General features: G+C 42.1%; 5 protein-coding genes across 9 annotated transcripts; 2 read left to right on the forward strand and 3 right to left on the reverse strand.

Moving 5' to 3' along the window:
- Nucleotides 1-1,106: 1,106 nt before the first annotated feature.
- On the forward strand, nucleotides 1,107-3,562 carry guca1b (guanylate cyclase activator 1B). The gene is made up of 4 exons (XM_012830733.3): nucleotides 1,107-1,660; nucleotides 1,977-2,126; nucleotides 2,600-2,714; nucleotides 2,917-3,562. Exons 1-4 carry the CDS (start codon nucleotides 1,460-1,462, stop codon nucleotides 3,039-3,041), a joined length of 591 nt encoding a protein of 196 aa, XP_012686187.1. The 5' UTR covers nucleotides 1,107-1,459; the 3' UTR covers nucleotides 3,042-3,562.
- A 99-nt stretch (nucleotides 3,563-3,661) lies between these two features.
- On the forward strand, nucleotides 3,662-6,407 carry oard1 (O-acyl-ADP-ribose deacylase 1). 3 transcript variants are annotated; one of them, XM_031565981.2, is made up of 6 exons: nucleotides 3,662-4,213; nucleotides 4,630-4,710; nucleotides 4,845-5,016; nucleotides 5,168-5,226; nucleotides 5,602-5,714; nucleotides 5,912-6,407. In XM_031565981.2, exons 2-6 carry the CDS (start codon nucleotides 4,660-4,662, stop codon nucleotides 6,012-6,014), a joined length of 498 nt encoding a protein of 165 aa, XP_031421841.1. In that variant the 5' UTR covers nucleotides 3,662-4,213; nucleotides 4,630-4,659; the 3' UTR covers nucleotides 6,015-6,407. The 3 variants fall into 3 exon arrangements, with proteins under 3 accessions (XP_031421841.1, XP_012686201.2, XP_042563553.1); XM_012830747.3 differs by having other exon boundaries at nucleotides 3,662-3,969; XM_042707619.1 differs by having other exon boundaries at nucleotides 3,662-4,710.
- A 100-nt stretch (nucleotides 6,408-6,507) lies between these two features.
- apobec2b (apolipoprotein B mRNA editing enzyme, catalytic polypeptide-like 2b) lies at nucleotides 6,508-10,252 on the reverse strand. 3 transcript variants are annotated; one of them, XM_031565979.1, is made up of 5 exons: nucleotides 10,234-10,252; nucleotides 9,985-10,040; nucleotides 9,427-9,760; nucleotides 7,829-8,372; nucleotides 6,508-7,019 (listed from the first exon to the last, which is right to left on the reverse strand). In XM_031565979.1, exons 3-4 carry the CDS (start codon nucleotides 9,756-9,758, stop codon nucleotides 7,838-7,840), a joined length of 867 nt encoding a protein of 288 aa, XP_031421839.1. In that variant the 5' UTR covers nucleotides 9,759-9,760; nucleotides 9,985-10,040; nucleotides 10,234-10,252; the 3' UTR covers nucleotides 6,508-7,019; nucleotides 7,829-7,837. The 3 variants fall into 3 exon arrangements, with proteins under 3 accessions (XP_031421839.1, XP_031421840.1, XP_031421838.1); XM_031565980.1 differs by lacking the exon at nucleotides 9,985-10,040; XM_031565978.1 differs by lacking the exon at nucleotides 10,234-10,252 and having other exon boundaries at nucleotides 9,933-10,031.
- Nucleotides 10,253-13,061: 2,809 nt separating this feature from the next.
- si:dkey-109j17.5 (zinc finger BED domain-containing protein 4) lies at nucleotides 13,062-16,814 on the reverse strand. Its single transcript, XM_012830743.2, has 2 exons — nucleotides 16,111-16,814; nucleotides 13,062-15,224 (listed from the first exon to the last, which is right to left on the reverse strand). The coding sequence occupies exons 1-2, from the start codon at nucleotides 16,258-16,260 to the stop codon at nucleotides 13,425-13,427; spliced, it is 1,950 nt and encodes a 649-aa protein (XP_012686197.1). The 5' UTR covers nucleotides 16,261-16,814; the 3' UTR covers nucleotides 13,062-13,424.
- A 556-nt stretch (nucleotides 16,815-17,370) lies between these two features.
- On the reverse strand, nucleotides 17,371-19,514 carry ccdc115 (coiled-coil domain containing 115). The gene is made up of 5 exons (XM_012830745.3): nucleotides 19,058-19,514; nucleotides 18,800-18,903; nucleotides 18,339-18,466; nucleotides 17,937-18,116; nucleotides 17,371-17,731 (listed from the first exon to the last, which is right to left on the reverse strand). The coding sequence occupies exons 1-5, from the start codon at nucleotides 19,172-19,174 to the stop codon at nucleotides 17,613-17,615; spliced, it is 648 nt and encodes a 215-aa protein (XP_012686199.1). The 5' UTR covers nucleotides 19,175-19,514; the 3' UTR covers nucleotides 17,371-17,612.
- Nucleotides 19,515-19,603: the final 89 nt, after the last annotated feature.

The following is a 19,603-nucleotide window of genomic DNA, read 5'->3' on the forward strand; positions in this document are numbered from 1 at the left end:
AACATAAACAAAAGCCACACATTAAAACGTGACGTGTAATCAGTAATAGAAATGGAGGAATAAACTTCAATTAAACCTTTGCGGTCAGAAACATTTGATGCATCAAAAGCACTGAATCCTTTTCATATAGTTTGGTATTTCAGCTATAACTTTGAGATGTAGCCCATGTAGTTGAACTGGTGCATCCACTGACCTTTTCCCATGAGAAGTATGAGGGCCAGAAGCCCGTCATGGTCCATACCTCTGGAGCTTACAATAAAAGCCTGAAATCCGTTTGTTTGAGGCCCTATTTTTAAAATTGAATTATAAATAGCCAGACGTTTGTGGCTCAAAGGGATTAGGAAATGTCGCCCCTCAATGATTCATCGGCTTAAGCAAACAAGAGCAGACCTCTTATATGATGGCCTGGGTTTGTGTTGTGGGTCTGCAGGCCTTATAACTGAGGCCCCCTCAGGTCACTTGGTAATTCTATGCTGTCATGGCCCAGTCTGCAAAAACTGCGGTGTCATTAACCGAAATAGTTCAGTGTAATGCTTTCACAGTTATGCAAAGCAAATTAATATAGCTAAATGTAATCTGTCAAAGTAACCATTGCTGCATGAATTTTGCCACTGTGTCTATTACTAACAATATAGATAATGTGTGTTTAATGTGTATTCAAGACAAATGGCAATGTGTGTGTCGTTATTTTGAGTGGTAATTACCATAAATTACGAAGCGGATTACTTGGCTCAATTGCGCTGAGTTCTTGTAAAGAGGTGAGACGTGTTTTACTGTAATCAAGAATAAAATGCATTAGCATTCAGATAATAGAGGTTTCCATTTACTGGAAATTACTCCTCACACAAGACCTATTTCATTTCCTATAAAATTGTAGATTTCCACTGCATTGCATTGCAACTTGCATTGTGAGGTTAGACACTTGCACAGTTTTTGTAGTTGCTCAAACATCATGACACTGGCGCATAGTACTTTAGAATGATGACGTGCGATTTAAATGAGCAAGAGGCCTCCGTGGTTGGCGTAGGCCGCAGCCGATGTCCATGGTACATAATGATAATTTCACTTAGACTAATTGTCTTGACAAGTTCATAGCACATGGGTAATCCCTACGATCATGTGATACAGAGAAGCCCTTGCCTTGTCTGGGCAGTAAGATGAGTGTAATCAGGTCATGGTTACTGTAACTTAGTTTTTAGTTCTTAGTGTGTAAGCTATTTGACCAATTTCCATGCACATTTCCACATCCAGGACCTTTTCATTTATTTCACAGTGAATGAGACAAACAGAGCGAGGGGAATTACATCTGTGATGGTGTTACTACTTGTACAGCTTGAGCTCTGAGAACGCGCCGGTTGAAGTTGAACCCAAAGTCACAGTGAAGAAGAGCCCTCAAGAATGAGAGTGGCTGTTTTCTGTTGAGAGGTAAAGTTCAAGTCGACAGAACCCCGGCGGCGAGATGGGTCAGCGTCTGAGCGAGGACTGGGAGGACAAAGAGATCGATGTGGCCGAGCTGCAGGAGTGGTACAAGAAGTTTACCGTGGAGTGCCCCAGTGGCACACTCTTCATGCACGAGTTCAAGGGCTTCTTTGGAGTGACAGAAAACAAGGCTGCTGCGGACTACATAGAAAACATGTTCCGAGCCTTCGATAAGAATGGGGTAAGTGATCTCAGCTCTGAAGTCCATGTGTGTCATGAAAATACCCACAAGGTGCTTGTAGGTTTGTTTACACAATCAGATAGTTATTAGTTATAGATCACTGTGTAAACCCCCTTGAAAAGACCAATACCAATACATCACTTTAAATGAATGCACTACAATAGTAGAATATATATTAAAGAATGTCCAATTACAGTTATTTATCTGGTGTTATGACATGGGAAGATAGTTATAAAATAACCCTAAGAGTAGAGAGGGTACAGTGAGTATGTTTGTAAGTAAGTTTTACTGAAGACCGCCTTTTGTTTGTTACCAGGATAATACAATTGATTTTCTGGAGTACGTGGCAGCCTTGAACTTGGTGCTGCGGGGGAAACTGGAGCACAAGTTAAAATGGACGTTTAAAATGTATGACAAGGACGGCAGTGGCTGCATCGACAAAACAGAGATGAAGGAGATTGTGGAGGTAATTTTTAACTCCTTCATCATGTCAGCGTGTTTGCACATCTTTGTGTCATACACATGCTGATTGCAATAGGCCTGGTGGATTCTTGTTTACACACTTTTACCTTCTAATTTTTATTCAACAATTCAACAGCTGAAATGTCATTCATATTCATTATTATTGATTAAAAGATGCATGCTTGACCTTTGTTGAAACTTCGAGTCAGATTTTCATGAATGTACTGACATGTGGAAGGGATTTGGGGTAATCTCTAGATTATGTTCCATCCACAGTGTTGAAGTTGTGTTGAATCTACTTGTATTTGTCTTGGCATTAGTACATTTCTAGAATACCCTTTGGTAAATTGCAGTGATCTTAATAATACACAATGACACACCTTTTGTCTGCCACCCGTGTCTTGTGTGGATCTATCTAAACTGTATCTTTTCTCTCCTTGGTTTGGGACCTAAATGTTCCATGTCTTTGTGTTGTAGGCCATCTACCGCATGAAGAAAGCATGTCACGGCGAGCTGGATGATGAGTGCAACCTACTCACCCCAGATCAGGTGGTGGACCGAATATTTGAACTGGTGGATGAGAATGGAGACGGTGAGCACCATTAAGAGCTTCAGCCAAAAATGTCTTTACCTATGTAACTGTTAAAATCATGAGGTCTGAATGAGGTAGAAGATGTTTGCAGTCTTCAAAAGAGGTCTGTAAAACATCTTTGACAAACAATGTTCCGTCTGATGAGTCCTGTTCTTTGTGAAAGAGCAGGGAAATGGTTTTAAAAACCTCTTTCTGCACACAGGGGAGCTCTCGCTGGATGAGTTTGTGGACGGCGCCAAGCGAGATAAGTGGGTCATGAAGATGCTGCAAATGGATGTCAACCCAGGGGATTGGTGCAACGCTAAACGTGGCGACACCGAAGCCTGAACCCAAAATCGGAAACATTAACACCCATGTTGGACCTGTGTGGTCATGGGAGTCCTCAAAGTGGGCAAGTAAAGCTGGAACCTGAGGGCAGTCCCATAACCCTTTCCCATTTGTAGGGATCCTTGTCTTTACCCTGATTAAATATCAAACCTAAAGCCCAACCATGATATGGGGACAATCCAGATGACTGTATGAATCATAATCCTTCAGGTAATCCTGAATGTTCGCAGGGTGACAGAGGACCTCTTCTGGATACACATACCCGTTTCATCCATTCTATGTCTGTTATTACAGCGTCTGTCGTTGTCATATTTTGTAAATATTTTCCCAGGCTACTAAATTGTATTTGATGCCTGTCTCTTCTTCTAGGTTAGGTGCTTCACGTACAGTAATAATGGAGTAATACAGTATTCAACCTTGCATATTGTAGTGCATTTACCTTAAAAGTGTACCTTTCTCTATTCAATGATGAGTAAAATAAATTCCTAAATGACAATAAACATAAAACAATTTGTATACTACATGTGTATCTGTGTATGCCTTGTGTGTGTTTGATAGTCTTGTGCAATAGACTTTATGTTTGTTTTTCAACTATTAAGTGTGGAAAAAAACACGGTTAACTGAATCTTTGCGAAGTGGACGAGTCATCCTAAAAGTAGCCTGCAGAGGGCATTCAAGTCCAAGTGATTGTCCTTTAGTTTCGGTATTTCTTTCTCTGCAAAATCATACCAATGTTTCATTGTAATCAAGACTAGTATATACGTTTCTTTTTATATACGACGAACTTATCAATAATAGACCTCATATTGTCTACAATTATTAAGATGAGGACTGTGATTTTATTGCAAAGATTGAACCCGGCGCGCTCCAATTCGGTAGGTGGCGATAGAAAGTCCAAAGAATAGGCTTACACTGCAACACAGAGCAAGTAAGTGTGAAAGTACCAGAGATATGTGTTTTTTATGTTATGGATGCAAGAAACAATGTTAGCTGATGTTCGACTGAAATCATATGGTATTGTACTCAGGCATGTTTAATTTCAGACCAGTTACGCTTGGCAAGACCATTGCGTCAGAAAGCAACAACAGAATAGTTTCCTTCAGGAATAGTCAGTGATTAAATAGAAACCATGAGTTGTTCAGTTACTCAGCTGACGAAGTTATACTTAAAGTGTAAGTTTAACCCTAACTCTGGGCTTAACTCCATCCACTGCATATTGTTGCCATTGAAAGTTTACTAGACTGTGAGTAGGAATATCATAATTTAGAGGTGTAGGCCTACCAAACGACTCTCTTTAAATGAATATATCATTATATAGCAGTCATATAATTAAGTTAAAACGGGTGTGTTTATACTTTAACTTTCCAAAATTAGTGAATTTATGGCTGCTATTCAATTGCACTATATTGATCTGAAGTTCACGAAGGGCACACTCATTTATGTCCATGGGACAAAGCCTGTCAACTCTCATCCCACATCCAACCACTCCCGAGACTTCTCTGGCGTGTCGTCGTAGTATTATGGTAGAACCTTAGTTAGGCTACATTTTACAGCATTTTACGGTGTTTGGACTTTTTCTGTAATTTAGGCTCACCCATTTAGTTTATCTGACGCTGTAATGTCGACGGGATCAGAGGGACAACCCTGCCACAGCGACGACACATCAAATGTAAGTATGAGTGAACAGGTGCAACCACGCACGGGCGTTTTTTGTCCAAATGTATAACTCGGCATACATGGACTAACACAAACGTTTCTTTGCAAAAGCTAATAGTGTATTATTTCCCTTAAACCTTTGGCTAGACATGTAAGCCTACGGGAGAATGGAATCTTCAGTACGTGAAGGGAGATCTTTTCTCCTGCCCCGCAGACGAGTCCTTAGCCCACTGCATCAGCGAGGACTGCCGCATGGGAGCTGGCATTGCCGTCGTCTTTAAGAAAACATTTGGAGGGGTAGAGGACCTCAAGGCCCAGAGTGCGTACTATCATTGTACTGTGAATGAGAAGTTAGGTGCTGTTGCGGCTGTGACTACTTGTTGAATTGTGATGGAGGCCAACACTTCTTTCAGTGAGTGCAGATGACTCAGATTTGGCCAACAGTCTCCACCCCTCTTTCACCCTCACAGAGAAGCTGACAGGAGAGTGTGCAGTGCTGAAGAGATCTCAGCGTTATGTTTACTACCTGGTAAGGGATTTATGTGCATCATGAATTGTTTTGTTATGAGTCTGCTTTTATTTGTGGACAGGCTTGGTCACATTATTTTAGAACCATAGCGCCATTTTCTTCATTACTTTGAAATCATTTCTGGCAGTGGGTAACATGTCTTTATACTGTGAACACATTGAATCATATCACAGTTAGATATTGATTTAGATGGCACATTTACCCCATGGGAGTTGGAGAATTTTTATTTATTTTTTTAAAGTATGTGTGCACTCCCAGGGTATCAAATGTATGATTTTGGTGTACCTTACTCTACCAGTTGAGCCACAAGAACAATACTGCTTGACATGTGTGTACAGAGTGTTCATTTGTTCCTGAGTTCTTTTGTTATTTCAGATTACCAAAGAAAAATACAACCACAAGCCCACCTGTGACAGCCTGAGAATGAGTCTGCTTGCCATGAAAGCCCACTGTTGGGAAAAGGGAGTTACCAGAATATCTATGCCAAGGTATTTATATGTGTAGGTGTGGGGTTGTTTTACATTTCTCATAGTTTGTTTACTATTTGTTTTGCATTAATAGTAATTTATCAGTGATGTTGCAAGACAGGAAGATGGGCTTCGGTGTTTTTTAATGCTGCTTATGAAGATGTTCTCAAAAAATTCCTTACAGACACATATTTCATTTTACTATTTTACCCCCTTAGAATTGGCTGTGGGTTGGATCGTCTCAGCTGGGAAGATGTGGAAGTCATGATTAAGGAGATCTTCCATGATACAAATATTTGTATCACTGTATATACTCTCTGAGGGGAATATGCTTGTGGGGAGATTGTATTTGTTCAAGAGGCTCCCGTAATTTTGGGGTTATGACATAACTTGGCCGTTTTTTCTTGGCTGCAGAATACTACCTCGAGAGATGTGTTAATTGTGTTTGAATGACCTTTTGTAAGGCAATCTGGCGATATTTCATATCCTGTATTTAGGCATGAGTCATTACTAATATTTTCCATTCGGCAATTATAATTTGCTCCCTTGAGTTCAATTACATTTGGAGTGTTTTATTTATGAATTTATTTCTGTATGTAAAATTTAAACTTTTCAGTATATTTGGGAACAGAGCAATGGTTATGGGAGATAAAAGACCACTTCATAAACCCTTATATTGTAAAGTTGTTTATATTAAAAAGATATTAACCTTGACATCTGAGGTAGTGATTTAACATTGGTGTCAATTTGTATTCCACTCTCATTATAGGAGTGTGGTTTGTTGTGCACATATACCCATACTACTGACATGTGGTTACAATTCAATCCGAATAATTTATTGTGGCCAAAAAGATGGGATAAGTTCACTTCAAGCTGAAATTAACATTTTATGTACATATAGTAGAGAAAGACAGACACATACATGCTACCACATTCAAACATTTTTTTTTTAGTTTGCTCATTTTTATATAAGAAATATATTTTCCTTTTTTTTTTACTTTCTTCAGACATTGTGTAAATATATCTAAGTGCCACTAGAATTTTTAAGATCTCATGTATTTATGGTAAGTTCTATTACTGTGACTAGTGTAACTATGACATCACTAAGGTATTTGGGGTTTTCAGTGACTGCTGGGATTGTGACCCAATAATAGGAACTAAACATCTGGACAGTTCCAGAATTCAATATAAATACTAATTTGCTGCTTCTGTTCATCACTTGGGATTCATCATGGGATAGGGTAGGTTGAAGAAAGTGAATTCCTGGCATGAAACACAGGTAGGAGACTTAAAAGATAACTTGCAGATCAGATGCTTAAAGAAAACCTGTAACAAAAAAAAAGACATTTAGTCATTCACATAGCTGTTAACTCAACACACCCTGGTTACCACCTATTTGAACTGTTGCCCTCAGGGAGACGCTTTAGGACCATCATAGCAAAAACAGACAGGCTGAGAAACAGCTTCTATCCCAGAGCCATCATAGCACTTAACAATGCACAAAACTGACCTGTATTTGTCTCTCTGTTGTGTTATATGTCTTGTGTTTTATATATGTTCAATCTATATTTTTATTGTTTTTGTGTCTGAGAGCTACTACCTCAATTTCGTTGTACTTGTGCAATGACAAATAAATATATTCTATTCTATTCTATTCTAACCACACATAAATGTTTTAATCTTGACGGCACCAATCAGAAATGTACTTCAGCTTTATTCTTTGACAAAAATGTATGAGAGTCTTGGGGTCTGTCGTAAGCAATTAAACATTTATACTTAGTCTGACTGTAATAACTAATTGAAAGTGGAAATGAAAATCAAGCATCAGTTTTAACGTCATGCATCATATCAAAACAAGTAATTAGTAACTAGTTTTGGTTTTACTTCTGTCCTCATGGAATTATCAATACCATAGAAATACTGGCCAAGGTCAAGGTCACTCAGGTTATATATAGGGAATTTTATTCAGACCCTTTCCTTGAGTCTCAAAGACTGGGTAAGCCAGGATAGTGGCTTCTAACCAATATAATGCTATTCAGACATGAATTGTGGGCCTACGTATGGGCTACTGAAAGTATACTGGCAAAGACAGGCCTTCTGCAGCAGATAAGGATCCTGAGGTGACTAATTCTTACCAAGGCCAGTTACTGCAAGATATTGGCCAGCCTCTCGTCGTAGTACTCATAGTTTTCCTGACAGTCCTCCCAGGGAGCAAAGGTCTGCTCCTCGTTCTCCACAAATGTGTCCCAGGTGTAGGTGAAGTCCAGTGGCCTCATCATGCGCAGCTTGCACCCAGCTCCGGCCAGCGCCTTCAGCCCCTCCTGCACCTCCGGCTCCTCCCACAGGAAGAGGCGGGAGCAGAAGAGGGTGAGGCGGAGGGTTTCGCGGGCGCGGAGGATCTCCACCATCTTGGCGGCACAGGCGGGGCAGGGGCTGGACGACGTGTACAACGTGACCACGTAGCGCTGAGAGGCATCGTACTGGGGCAGCACCTGCTGGAAGAAGGCCTCCTCGGCGTGGAGGCCCCCATGCTCATCCTCCAGGTAGCCCCGCATGCCCTCGGGGGAGTCTGACTTGCCCTGGACGTCCACCAGGTAACACAGGAACGTTTTATTCCGGCCGGACGAGTACTCAACATTCCTGAACTGGAACTTGAAGTAGTAGGGGCTCATCCGTTCTCTTAAAAAAAAGAAAATCTCATAAATATCTCATCTCTTGAATATCTCAAAAGCAATCTGTAAAATTACAGTTAATGGCAATGCGCAACATGACACTGTGATGGAACAAAGGCAATGGAGGCTATAAATAGTGAAATCACATATTTCTAAGCAATCCTTGAGATTATATTTAATTGCAACACATAATGCCGTGATAAACCAAAGCCTGGGGAACAACTATGAATAGTTCCAATTATATCAGTGGCTTTATGACAAACCTGCAGTAACTGATATGACGGATACCCTGCAGTCATCTACAATCAATTTCAGCAACTAGTTCAGGTTCCCCGGTTCAGTCTACTGGCAGCCCAGATTCGCTTTGCACCTGATGCAAGCACACTACTTTTGTGTCCTCTCAGCTAGTAATAGAGGTCTGGAGGGATTGAAGGTGGCGGCCACTTAAGGTTTGTTGCCTAACCAGTGTTGTCCTAGGCTCATGTCAATGACTTAAAGCAATGTTTCATATAATTCATATAATTAGACTCAGTCAATGACAAAAAAAGGACAGAGCAGTATGACATTCAGTATGAGCAGTATGACATTTACTGGGCATCCAGAATGGTGACTTTCATGCTCTTTATAGAGAACATTGTCACAGTACAGAGCTGTGCAACTTTCATCCATTTCTGGCAAATCTAATACATACACTGCAGATGCAATGTTTGATGGGAGCAGGTGTTAATATGGATCACATATGTATTCAAGAAAATCTCTACGCAGGGAGGCTGAAACAGATATGAAGCATTCACAGCTCTTTTTCTCTAGCCTTTGGGGATTGTACTGAACACAGTATTATTAGTACGTTGGCATGGCAGCTAATCTGTGTGAAAGAAAGAGAGAAATAGAGAGGGAGAGAGAGAGAGAGAGAGAGAGAGAGAGAGAAAAAGAAAGGTTGAATAAGAAATATAAATGACCATGTAAGTGTGTGACGAAGGGGGAGATACTGACAAAGGGGTAAATGGTCTTAATACTGTTGTTAAGTTTGAACTATGACAGAGAGAGAGATTGCCACTCACCCAACAATGATCTCCCATGGTGGAAGCTCAATAGGCTCCAGCTTTAACTCTCCATCTTCCTCCATGGCTTCTGCCCCTTCCTGTTTCTTGGCCCCTTCCTCCCCATTTTCTGTTAGCTTCTCCTCCTCTGTCTTGGGCTTCTCCTCTGTCTTGGGCTTCTCCGGAGGCTTCTCAGGTTTTCCTGGTTTTCCCGGTTTTCCCGGTGTCTTGGTTTTCTCTTCCTTCTTCTCTGGCGCCTTTCCTTTTTCTTTCTCCTTCTCCTTCTCCTTGTCTGCCTTGCTCTCCACTTTCTTCCTCACTGTCAGTCTGCCGAGGCCCTTTTTATCTGCCATAACTACAACAGACAAATAAGGCAGTGAGGGTGTGGCTGTGTGTCGGTGTGAGAAATGTGAGGTGAGGTATTTGTATGTACGTGTGTTAAAGTGCTCAGGTGGTGTTGTGTTGTGTGTGCCTGCGTTTTTTGTGCGTTAGTGGCTGTGCGAGGGTGAGCGAGTGAGAGTGTGTACCTGAGAGAAACAGCCAGAAGTGTGTGAGACAGCATTGAAAAGTGACTCTGACCTTGTTTTACCAGATGAGGGGGAATCCACAGGCAGCTGTCCTCTCCTGTTTCCAAGCTATAAAAAGACCCAAGGATAATGCAGTAGATGGGGGGGGGGGGTTAGGTGGCTGTGTGGGTAAGGGTCAGTTGGTGCACTCATCTCTCAGTATTGATGCAGTCATACAATAAAAACAGGCCTTAGTGACCCTTTATCTTTCAACACAGTATTTTTTTATTGTAAACTCCTATTTATTTATTCTTCTTCCCACCTTATTCCACAGTCGACCGTTCATCTCTGGGCACAAATACAGCTGGCACACTTGTACACTGTACCAGGTATGTCCGCTGGCTTTGTTGATCTGACTTTATCAGGCTGTCAGCGCACCAACAACAGGCGGTTGGTTTATTAATAACTCGTATCTAGCAGCGAGTGCAGCAGAGTGGGTCAGGCCTCTTGAATTTGTTAATAGCTCAGATCAACATGAGCTGCAGCTAACCCCCTGCAAAATCAAGGCCACGTAAAGGTCGCTGGCTCCCTGGACCCTTGATAGAAGAGCAGTGAGAGCAGAGAGACTCAGACTATCAGTCAGACTATCACTGCCTCTCGCTTCCCATACATCTGAGAGAGGCAAGTGACAGGCTGTGAAAGGAAAACATCCTGACATCTGACCTGTCAACTATTACACATTAGCTTCTGCAGACACATCATGTACATTAACTGGCGCCGTTCAAATAAATGACATTTGTTCCGGAGACTTAAACCGCTGACCATACTGAGCTAATAGGTTTATTAATATGGATTGTAGTGTCTTCTTGGGTATGTGTGGGTATTAACTGCATCAGTCATTAACTGGATCAGGGAATGCAGATCATATGAGTGGCATCTTTGTCATCTGTCCCAGTATGTACTTGGGTCTGGAGCAGAACTTACCCCCTCTGATGGCAGCCACTAGGAATTGTCCTCTGGGGTATGTAAAGTGCCGAGAAGTGACCCATTGAACTGTTTGTAGTTCATTCTATTCTGAGAGCTGTGGAGGGGCCGAAAGCGCAAGACGTGCCCTTTTTAGTGACCTCTTGCTGTCTAACAAAAACAATGATGAGCAAGATGCCTCTCCGACCATGTTGAATCACAAACTGCAGCTGTGATAAAGGTAATGAACCACTTAGACTAGATGACTGTAGGTAGATGAGGACAGCATGTCTGACAGTGAATAGAGAAGGGATTGAGAAAAGGTAAGTGTAAAAGGAAAATGTATTTCTAAAAGGCAATAGCAAATTTAGACATACTCATGGGCAACTGGGAGCAACTGTTTTTCTCTTTTCCAATTGCATGTTCATTTCCCAGATTTCTCTCAACTATCTTTCCCATTTTGACTTGCCTGAAGACATTCTTTTTTCTTTGCTACAGTTTGTCACTCGTAATCCAGTTATCCTTCTGCTACCTACTGTCAGTTACGTAATTGTGATGAATGGATGGAGATAACATAAACCCGTTGCCTAGACTCATGGCTATGTGTGGGCGAATAGGAATGAGGTTTCGTTCATTTATTTGCACAGGTTGTGGGACAAAAGGTTTTTTAGTTTTTTACAGAGCATAGTGAAGCATCCTCCCTCTCTATCTCCTTCCCTCCCTCTCTATCTCCCTTCCTCCCTCTCTACCTCCCTCTCTCCCATGCTGTCCCTTCCCTTCTCCCCAGCACCCAGCTTTCCCTGACAGCTCATCCATTTCAGTTAGGAAGAAAACAGCCCGTCTGTGCCCAGTGCAGCCTCGCTGGTAATTGCCTCCGAAATGAATTACTTGGCAGAGAAAAGGGGAAATTGAAATGGAGGTGCCCTCTCTTCTACATGCTCACATATAACCACAAAATACACGCCCACATGCAAACCCTCAGGCCAATATTCATGACTTTCTAGCCTGCACTAATACCCTTGCCTGGATATACATTTTGCACCAGACTGTATTCACAGATTGATTGCTCAGCTAAGCTGAAACCCACTCCCACACTCATCTTCTCTCCTACCAGCACAAACACAGCACATCCAACAGACACGAAGCACAAACATAGCCAGCCACTGACAAACACAGAACAGAAACAGAAAAAATTTTTTTTAGTGTTTCTGTGAAGAGGGTGGGCAAGCTTGGTTGCTAAGGAAGAACTGCAGAGCCCAGGTGGTGAGCATTTGATAAAAACCAATTGCATTCCCCCATCTGGTTTCCCATTTTTGCCTATGGCAGACCGGTTTTGATGGGACTGGCGCTTTACAATGCATCCCCGCTGCACACTTGCTTGCCAATTCGATTTCCGCATCTGCTACGGGCCTTACACAGCACTTCAGTGTTCCCTGTACAGTCCTGTCCACTGAAAAGGCTCTTTGTGTTGTGTGAGATCAGCTCCTTTCAATTCCTCTGAGCACAGAGATGTAATTATTTCCAATTACCCGGTACCGTGGTAACCCTCCTGTGGCCAGACTCGACGCACACAAAAGCTCACAAACTGAAATGGCCCAAAGAAGAAAAAAAAGGGCAAGTCCACTCCTTCCCGTCTGCATCGCACCTCTTGATTCCAATTACAGCGGGAGATAACACAAACATACTGACACACACACACACTCAGAGCTGCATTGGCTGTCTTTCCTGTAGTGCGAATGTCACTCTTCAATCATCTCTGGTCTGGGGGATGCTTCTGTGGAAAAGTTTGGCAATCGGAGATTTTCCCATTACACTAATGTGGCCTGTCCTGTCAGCGAAACTTTATAAGAATACTTAAGCAAGTTACCTTCATTCTGATAGCCATCACCGTAATAGATAATCAGAGATACTGTACTAATCATTGTCTTTGATCAAGCACTCACTCAATCACTCAAAAGATCAACTCTGTGCAAATATATTAACCAATCAGAAAACCTCTAAAGAGACTCACATCCCTATTTGCCAATACGTTTCTATGTGCACAGCACATCGCACTCACTTCTAATCCATAATGAATAATGTCTTCTCGTTAAGATGATGATTTACCTTAATACATAAATGTACAGTGTGGAGTCTTGTTTCCAAAGTAGCCAAATGGGCACAATGATAGAAAAATTGAAGTGAACCTTTTCTAATCTCACTGTTGTTACTGCAGTGTTATTTATTAATTTCAATATCACATTATTAAAGGTGGTCACTGAAACAACAAAAATATAAGCAATTAATAATCAACTCAGAGCTTAATGTCTGTAACTAGTTCACAGTTACAACAGTAAATTCTAAACTACTTTAATTAGTTGCCATAGGTATAAGCACTGTATATAAATAAATGTATATATTAAACATACATAACAGAAAACTTTGGATCATACATACAGTACTGCACTGTACTGTGAAATAAAACTATTAGCTCTGTCCACGAATGTTGTGTAAAGCTTTCAAAGACAATACAGACAGAAGACGGAAAGTGCCTGCTGACCATTTCTGTATTTATGTCCAAAGTATCCTGTAGTTGGCCTTCAAATAAATAAGAGTCTCCAAATTCTTTGGTAGCAGCCTACATCGCTCTGGTCTAAGGGTCTTGCCGATGGTGCTGAATATCCTGTCCACGGACGTGGTGGTTGCAGGCACGGTGAACACTTTTTTGGCTACTTGCGACAGCAGGGGAAAGTCAATGGACTTGCGCTTCCAGTAGTGCAGGGGCTCCTCATCCGTGGGTTCCTCATGTAGGTAGGCGGCCAGCTCTTGTTCCACACTCTTGGCCTGCGTGGTGGGCCTCTGCTTGATGAAGGAGAAGAGCTTACTGCGCTTGGATGGGGAGGGCTGGGCCTCTGGGCTGGGCTCGGGGGGGCTGACTGCCTGGGTGTGTTTGGCTATCTCCTCCAGCAGCACCTGCTTGTGCCAGTCAAGGTCACTGCTCCAGGAGAGCTTGAACTGGGGATCCAGGGTGGTGGCTGTCACGTAGAGAGGGTCCTCCAGGATGCCGGCCAGCCTGCGGTCAAGCGCCTGAGCCAAGCCCATGACGATCCCGGTGCAGTGGCGTGTGCTGGTTTCTGACAAGTGCTTGCGCAGGCCCAGCACGCAAGGCAGAGCCAGGCTGATGGACACATGCTTGTCTAACTGCACCATGTCAGTGGCCTCCTCGAAGGGCTCCAGAACCTCCACCAACTCCCGCAGAAGGGCCTTCTCGGGGGCGCTGAGAGCTAGGTCCTGCCTGTCAATGATGTCCTCTAAGAAGTCCACAGACTCCAGCATGCGCCTCACGGTCTTTAGCTGGACGTTCCAGTGTCGGTACGCAGGGCTGGCGGAGGCTTGTGTGGCGGCCGCTGGGGTCACCCCAGAGCCAAATACCTGCCCGAGTTTCTCTGGGGCGACGGTGGCTATGACATAGTTGTAAAAGCAGGCGGCTTTGGTGAGGGCGATGGAGATCTGCGTGGATGAATGGAGCCCCTCCCGCACGCACAGGCCAAGGGAGCGGGCAAAGCAGTCTATTCGACAGCGGCCCAAGCACTGGCCAAGGGAGTTGTCCGTATCCTTGCCTGCCACCATGTCTTTGCCCTCGCCTCCCCTGGTCTCTTCATCACTGCTGTAATCTTCCTCTTCCTCCTCGTCCTCACCGTTACAGTGGAGGCTGAATCCGGGCAGTCGGAACGGCGGCCGGGTGTCACAGGGCGAAGGGTCTGCCACCACTCTGAAAACCTTCCCAGCGATGCCGTGAGCATGGGAGATTTCGTCAAACTCGGAGAGCACTCGCTGGGGAATATGGTGGCCTGTGAGGTGCAAACAGGCCAGGAGCGCTGACTTTATCTGCCAGTCTGTGGTGATGAAGTGACAGGTCACTCCCAGGTAGCCGCTCGTCCCAGCTCCGACTCCAGCTCCTCCTCTCCAAAGGTCGAGGGTCACACTGCAGGACTCTGCCCCAGTGAGGGCCTGCTTGGTTGCCAGTTGCACCTGATAGGCGTATGCCGGAAGGAGCTGCTGTTGAATGTAGTGACTCGGTTCGGGGGTGTATCGCGGCTCTAGCAGCTGAAGAAGCTCCCGGAAGCCCTCATTTTCCACAATATGCACCGCCTGCAGGTCCCGTATGATCATCTTAGCTATGGCTTCGGATATCAGAGCCTGTCGAGGGTCACTGCGGTCAAATTTGGCCATCGTGCCTGTGCTTTGAAAGGAGGCTCGAGAACTCCCACCTGTGTTGGCGGCAAAGTTTTGCATGGTCCCCGAGGAGTAGGCTTCTCTTTTCACATCTTTTTTCTTCACAAATTCATCATACATGGCCTGGTGTTTACGCTGTGCAATGAGAGGAAAGAGGAAATTGTATGGCTTAGCTACATGTCTTTTGCATTAATGATTGATATGAAATGCATATAAAATACATAAATTAGAGGTGTAAAGTAAACAAAAAGCTTGCAAAGCCTTTGCAGTTTTAACGATTAGTTATGCAGGGCTAGACAGCTACATTTGTAAAAGATGATTAACAGAAATATCAACAACACTTTTTTCATTATGGTTAACAAAATTACAACCCCCTTCAAAACAGATAGCCCCAGAACTCCTTCCCACAGAGAAATGTAATGGATTTGCTTGTGGATTTTGTTGCTTTTTAGTGGAAAAGAAATCAAAACGATCAGACGGACCATCAACACCACGCAGTCATACGATGAAACTATGCCATCTATACGACCACTTAGAAATAATTTGACGACTGTGTCACAATTGAATACAATTGACCAAAAAAATAAACTGTTTCGCATCTTAAATCAATATGTAGTCTTGACACACTGCCTTTTCTTGCAGATTACACTTATATATATACACATATTCGACCCTGCTAGCTATTTTATCACCAACTGAACTGACATTTCTTGCGATGTTTTCATGGATTAAAGTAGACTACACGTATAATTTCCCTTCATAATTCTATTAAAATGACTTCTGGGTGGGTAAATACAAAGGTGGATGTGGCAATTGAGGTTTATTTACAGCTCAAATCTTATCGGCGTCCAAACAATAATGTAGCTGTTTCTTAAAACAAAATGTCAAACGTTTTTACTTATAAAACTGCGGCGCCTCCTCGCAGTTCAAATACATTGTATCTAAGGCCATAAAAACCGATTGGCTTTTAAACCTGCCAATCAGAAATAGGCTAAATTACCAACTTGTACATCAAACCTACCTTTAGGTGTGTAACGAAGTTAGATGTAACTGTACGTTTCGCTTGAATCCTGGTACCACACGCCTTACAGTTGGACTCGATCTTCCCATTTTCTCCCTCAAACACAATATTGAAGTAATCGAGAATAGACACTCTTGTATTTGACGCCATCTACGAAGTTTTATACCTTTACTTAAAGGTAAAACCAACTTCATGAATATCATGCAGAATTACTTCCTGTTCTTCTTTATCAAGACCTACGTGTCGAGATGCACAGCAACATCAAAATGCCGTGCAATGGCTAGCAGACTCATGCAACAATAGAAAAATGACAACTGGTTTGTTGTCTGACGTTAGTGCCCTAAATATCATCCAATCCTCGGATGGAATTGATACATTCTGTAAATCGGATGAGATGTACATTAAGAAATAATGCAAAAGAGGCCATATGTGCAAATAGTTAACCCAAAATGTCAGATTCGCAAACATCTATCCCTGCTGTACCTACTACGGTTCTAGCCGCTTGCTGACTGCAGCCTCAATTGGGACCAGGAAGTAGACAGTAAAAAGGTTTTTCTGTTTCCGATTGTTCCGACAGCTCTCGTCTATGCTCGGCGTCTGAGATACGTGCTACCAATGACATCAACTGATAGATTTAATAATAGTTATGGTTATAGAGCACCATCAGTAGTCGAGGGAATAGCATCGCTAGTGACAACCATCCAGTCTGTCATCGGATTGGTTTATTCATAACTGAAATATAGCTATAGTTACGGTTTTTAACTATAGTCATTGTTTTACTTTAAGTAATAAGCATAATGAAAACAATTCAACAAACAATATAAAGTATCAATTTAAAAACAATCAAATTATAATATCAAAACTATGACTATATTTATAAAATATGCCTCAAACAAATGAACTGATTAGACAGATGTTTAAAAAGGTGAGTTTTTAAATGTACCAAGTTTGTCGGTGGAATGGACAGCACTAGGTAGGTCATTCCACCACCGAGGTACCACGAACGAAAAAAGTGCAATCCCTTGATACTGAGAGAAGGCAAAGACAGTAGCTGCTCAGAAGACTGAAGTGGTTGAGAGAAGAAATGGAGTTGAACCATGATATTTAAATAGGCTGGTGTTGATCCAGTGGTTGCCCTATAGGTGAGAGTGAGGGATTTAAATGTATTTCTAGTAGCTTCAGGGAGCCAGTGAAGTAGGCTACAAATTATTGACCAATTACTTGTGAATGATACTATGACAATCAAAAAACACAAAAAGGCAACATTAAATAGTTTATTTTGTTCTTTAAATTACAGATATTTGGACCCTTGTGACATCATGATAATAAATAAAACACTTACAAATGACAGATAACATGACTACAATTTATACAACTTTGTAACAATTGTAAAAGGGCATCTACCACTAATTTCTGGACAGGACAATACATGTTATTATATCTGTGGGGGAAATGAAAGAGGACAGATAAATCAATGGTGCAGTACTCTTATAACAGGAGCATCATTCTTCAGTTACTCCAGCTGTGGAGCTCTTGTGTTTTTCCTTCATCCTCTGAAGCTCAACCCTGGTGGCTAGAATTGCACTCTGAAGGGCTGCAATCTCTGCTGCATGTTCAATCACTGTGAAAACAACATGTACTAATTAGTCCTAATTATACCATTTACAAGAAAGACAGTTGTTGTTTTTTCTCTCGATATTATTACTTATTATAATTGACCCAATGTAAATTGTACTTTAGTGGTAAATAATAAATACATGATAACCAGATGACACAGAGTTATGAATTTAAACACTTTCAGTTTAATATCCATTCTTCAGTCTCACCTTGCTTGAAGGCAGACTGCGCTTGCTTCAGGTTTTGTGGAACGAGGATACCAAACCATTTCAGAGGATCTTGGTGGTCAGTGCGGCCTGCTTTGGCTTTGTGTGATGTCTCTTTCTGCTGTCCACTGGACACTTCTTCCTCAAGTTCACTTAGTTTCTTGTGCCCTCTTCTTCTGAGTCCTTGAGGGGAATTAAATGAGTCATATCATCAAGTTTTCCATCAGTAAAACCATTTCAAGTGAAGAGGCTGTCTAGTTAGATGTGGTCAAGGATGGCATTTTACCTTTTGCTTGTACAGACAAATTCAGTATCAACAAACACCAGTCAGGTAATCACATCCAAACCTAAAAAACGGAATCTACAAAATGGGGCAGTGCACTCTGAAGGAGAATGCAACATTACCTTCGCTGGGTGTAGTGCCTTCCTCTTTCGGACCTATGTCTTCCACTGTGACACCACCATCGTCTCCACCTGCAATCTGAAATTCTTCCCTTTGTGTCTGAAACTCAGCTTCTCCTGAGGCAACCACTCTGATTGAAAAAAAATAACATGATATAATATTGTTAACAACAATGACATAATATTGTTAACAAATAATAAAATAAAAATAAAAACACACAAATCAAAAGCAAAAAACTATTATTTCTCATTTATTAAGTCTGCTTGAGTGTGTATTCTTTCCTTTTATTTCCCGGGTTGATATTTGGTACTTGGTTTAACCTTTGACAAGGCACCTCTACAGAAATTAATTCTGCTTGAATTTAAATGTTGCAGCCTGGCAAACGCAAGAGTAATCTTCTACGCCCAGTAACTATAACTATAAAATGAGTCAATAATGTGACTAGTTATAACAGTCCACTCACTTGGTATGAACGCGAACAAGAGGAGCCATCTCACTGGCATACTGGAGTGCTGAAACTTGTTTGTTCCCCATGGAGTACCGAGCTTTAGAGATAGAGAACCAACCCTGACGAAAACAAGTATTGTTATAACGTGAATCTACACACATTTAAAATTAATACAATTGGGTAACGCCAGGGAGTGTTAGATAGAAGCATCTAGTACTGGTGTCTTAAGCAACTGAAAATAAAATCGTCTAGAGCAAATTATCTCGTGACAACCTCTTCGATGAGGGAGTTGAGTTTCTCTCTTTTCTCCTCCAAATCCTCCAACTGGTCCATGAGGTGGAGCAGTTTGTGGTCCAAACTGAGAGAAGCATCTTCCACATCCAATCCCATGTTCACGTTTTACTCAAAACGAAACAACTGTTACACTAACGTTAGTTAGGGTAAATAGTGCTTTGCTAAATGGCTACCTAGCTAGTGCAGGTTATGTTATACTCCTATACTGCACGTGGAAATGTCATGGGCGGTTGGTAAGTATAGCGATCTGTGCATAGACAAAGCGTTTCATCAAAAAATCTAATTTAACGTTACCTAGGTTGATAATGGCTCTGTTTTAGCCTTGCTCAACTATACGCGTAACATAATCTTGTGTTGATTGCTGTCTTCCGCTTTTTAGGTCATGTGCCATATGACGTACATCCACCCAACAAACGAGCCTTAGCAGTCTGCAGACAAAGCTACATGCAAAAATCTGTAGCATGTAGGCATTTCCAACCAAAGAGGTCTGGGTGAGACATATGAATCCCATCAAAAACATGAAAA

This window comes from Clupea harengus, chromosome 4, assembly GCF_900700415.2.
Source record: "Clupea harengus chromosome 4, Ch_v2.0.2, whole genome shotgun sequence".
NCBI lineage: Eukaryota > Metazoa > Chordata > Actinopteri > Clupeiformes > Clupeidae > Clupea > Clupea harengus.

Coding starts and splice junctions, on each gene's coding strand:
- guca1b (XM_012830733.3), top strand. CDS start 1,460: ATGGGTCAGCGTCTGAGCGAGGACTGGGAGGACAAAGAGATCGATGTG. Junction 2,127..2,599: donor AGATGAAGGAGATTGTGGAG/GTAATTTTTAAC, acceptor TTTGTGTTGTAG/GCCATCTACCGCATGAAGAA. Junction 2,715..2,916: donor GGTGGATGAGAATGGAGACG/GTGAGCACCATT, acceptor TTCTGCACACAG/GGGAGCTCTCGCTGGATGAG.
- oard1 (XM_042707619.1), top strand. CDS start 4,660: ATGTCGACGGGATCAGAGGGACAACCCTGCCACAGCGACGACACATCA. Junction 5,227..5,601: donor AGCGTTATGTTTACTACCTG/GTAAGGGATTTA, acceptor TTGTTATTTCAG/ATTACCAAAGAAAAATACAA. Junction 5,715..5,911: donor ACCAGAATATCTATGCCAAG/GTATTTATATGT, acceptor TTACCCCCTTAG/AATTGGCTGTGGGTTGGATC.
- apobec2b (XM_031565980.1), bottom strand. CDS start 9,758: ATGGCAGATAAAAAGGGCCTCGGCAGACTGACAGTGAGGAAGAAAGTG. Junction 8,373..9,426: donor CCATGGGAGATCATTGTTGG/GTGAGTGGCAAT, acceptor CTTTTTTTTAAG/AGAACGGATGAGCCCCTACT.
- si:dkey-109j17.5 (XM_012830743.2), bottom strand. CDS start 16,260: ATGGCGTCAAATACAAGAGTGTCTATTCTCGATTACTTCAATATTGTG. Junction 15,225..16,110: donor ACTTCGTTACACACCTAAAG/GTAGGTTTGATG, acceptor CTCATTGCACAG/CGTAAACACCAGGCCATGTA.
- ccdc115 (XM_012830745.3), bottom strand. CDS start 19,174: ATGGGATTGGATGTGGAAGATGCTTCTCTCAGTTTGGACCACAAACTG. Junction 18,904..19,057: donor TCAACTCCCTCATCGAAGAG/GTTGTCACGAGA, acceptor TGTTTTCGTCAG/GGTTGGTTCTCTATCTCTAA. Junction 17,732..17,936: donor GCAGTCTGCCTTCAAGCAAG/GTGAGACTGAAG, acceptor TTGTTTTCACAG/TGATTGAACATGCAGCAGAG.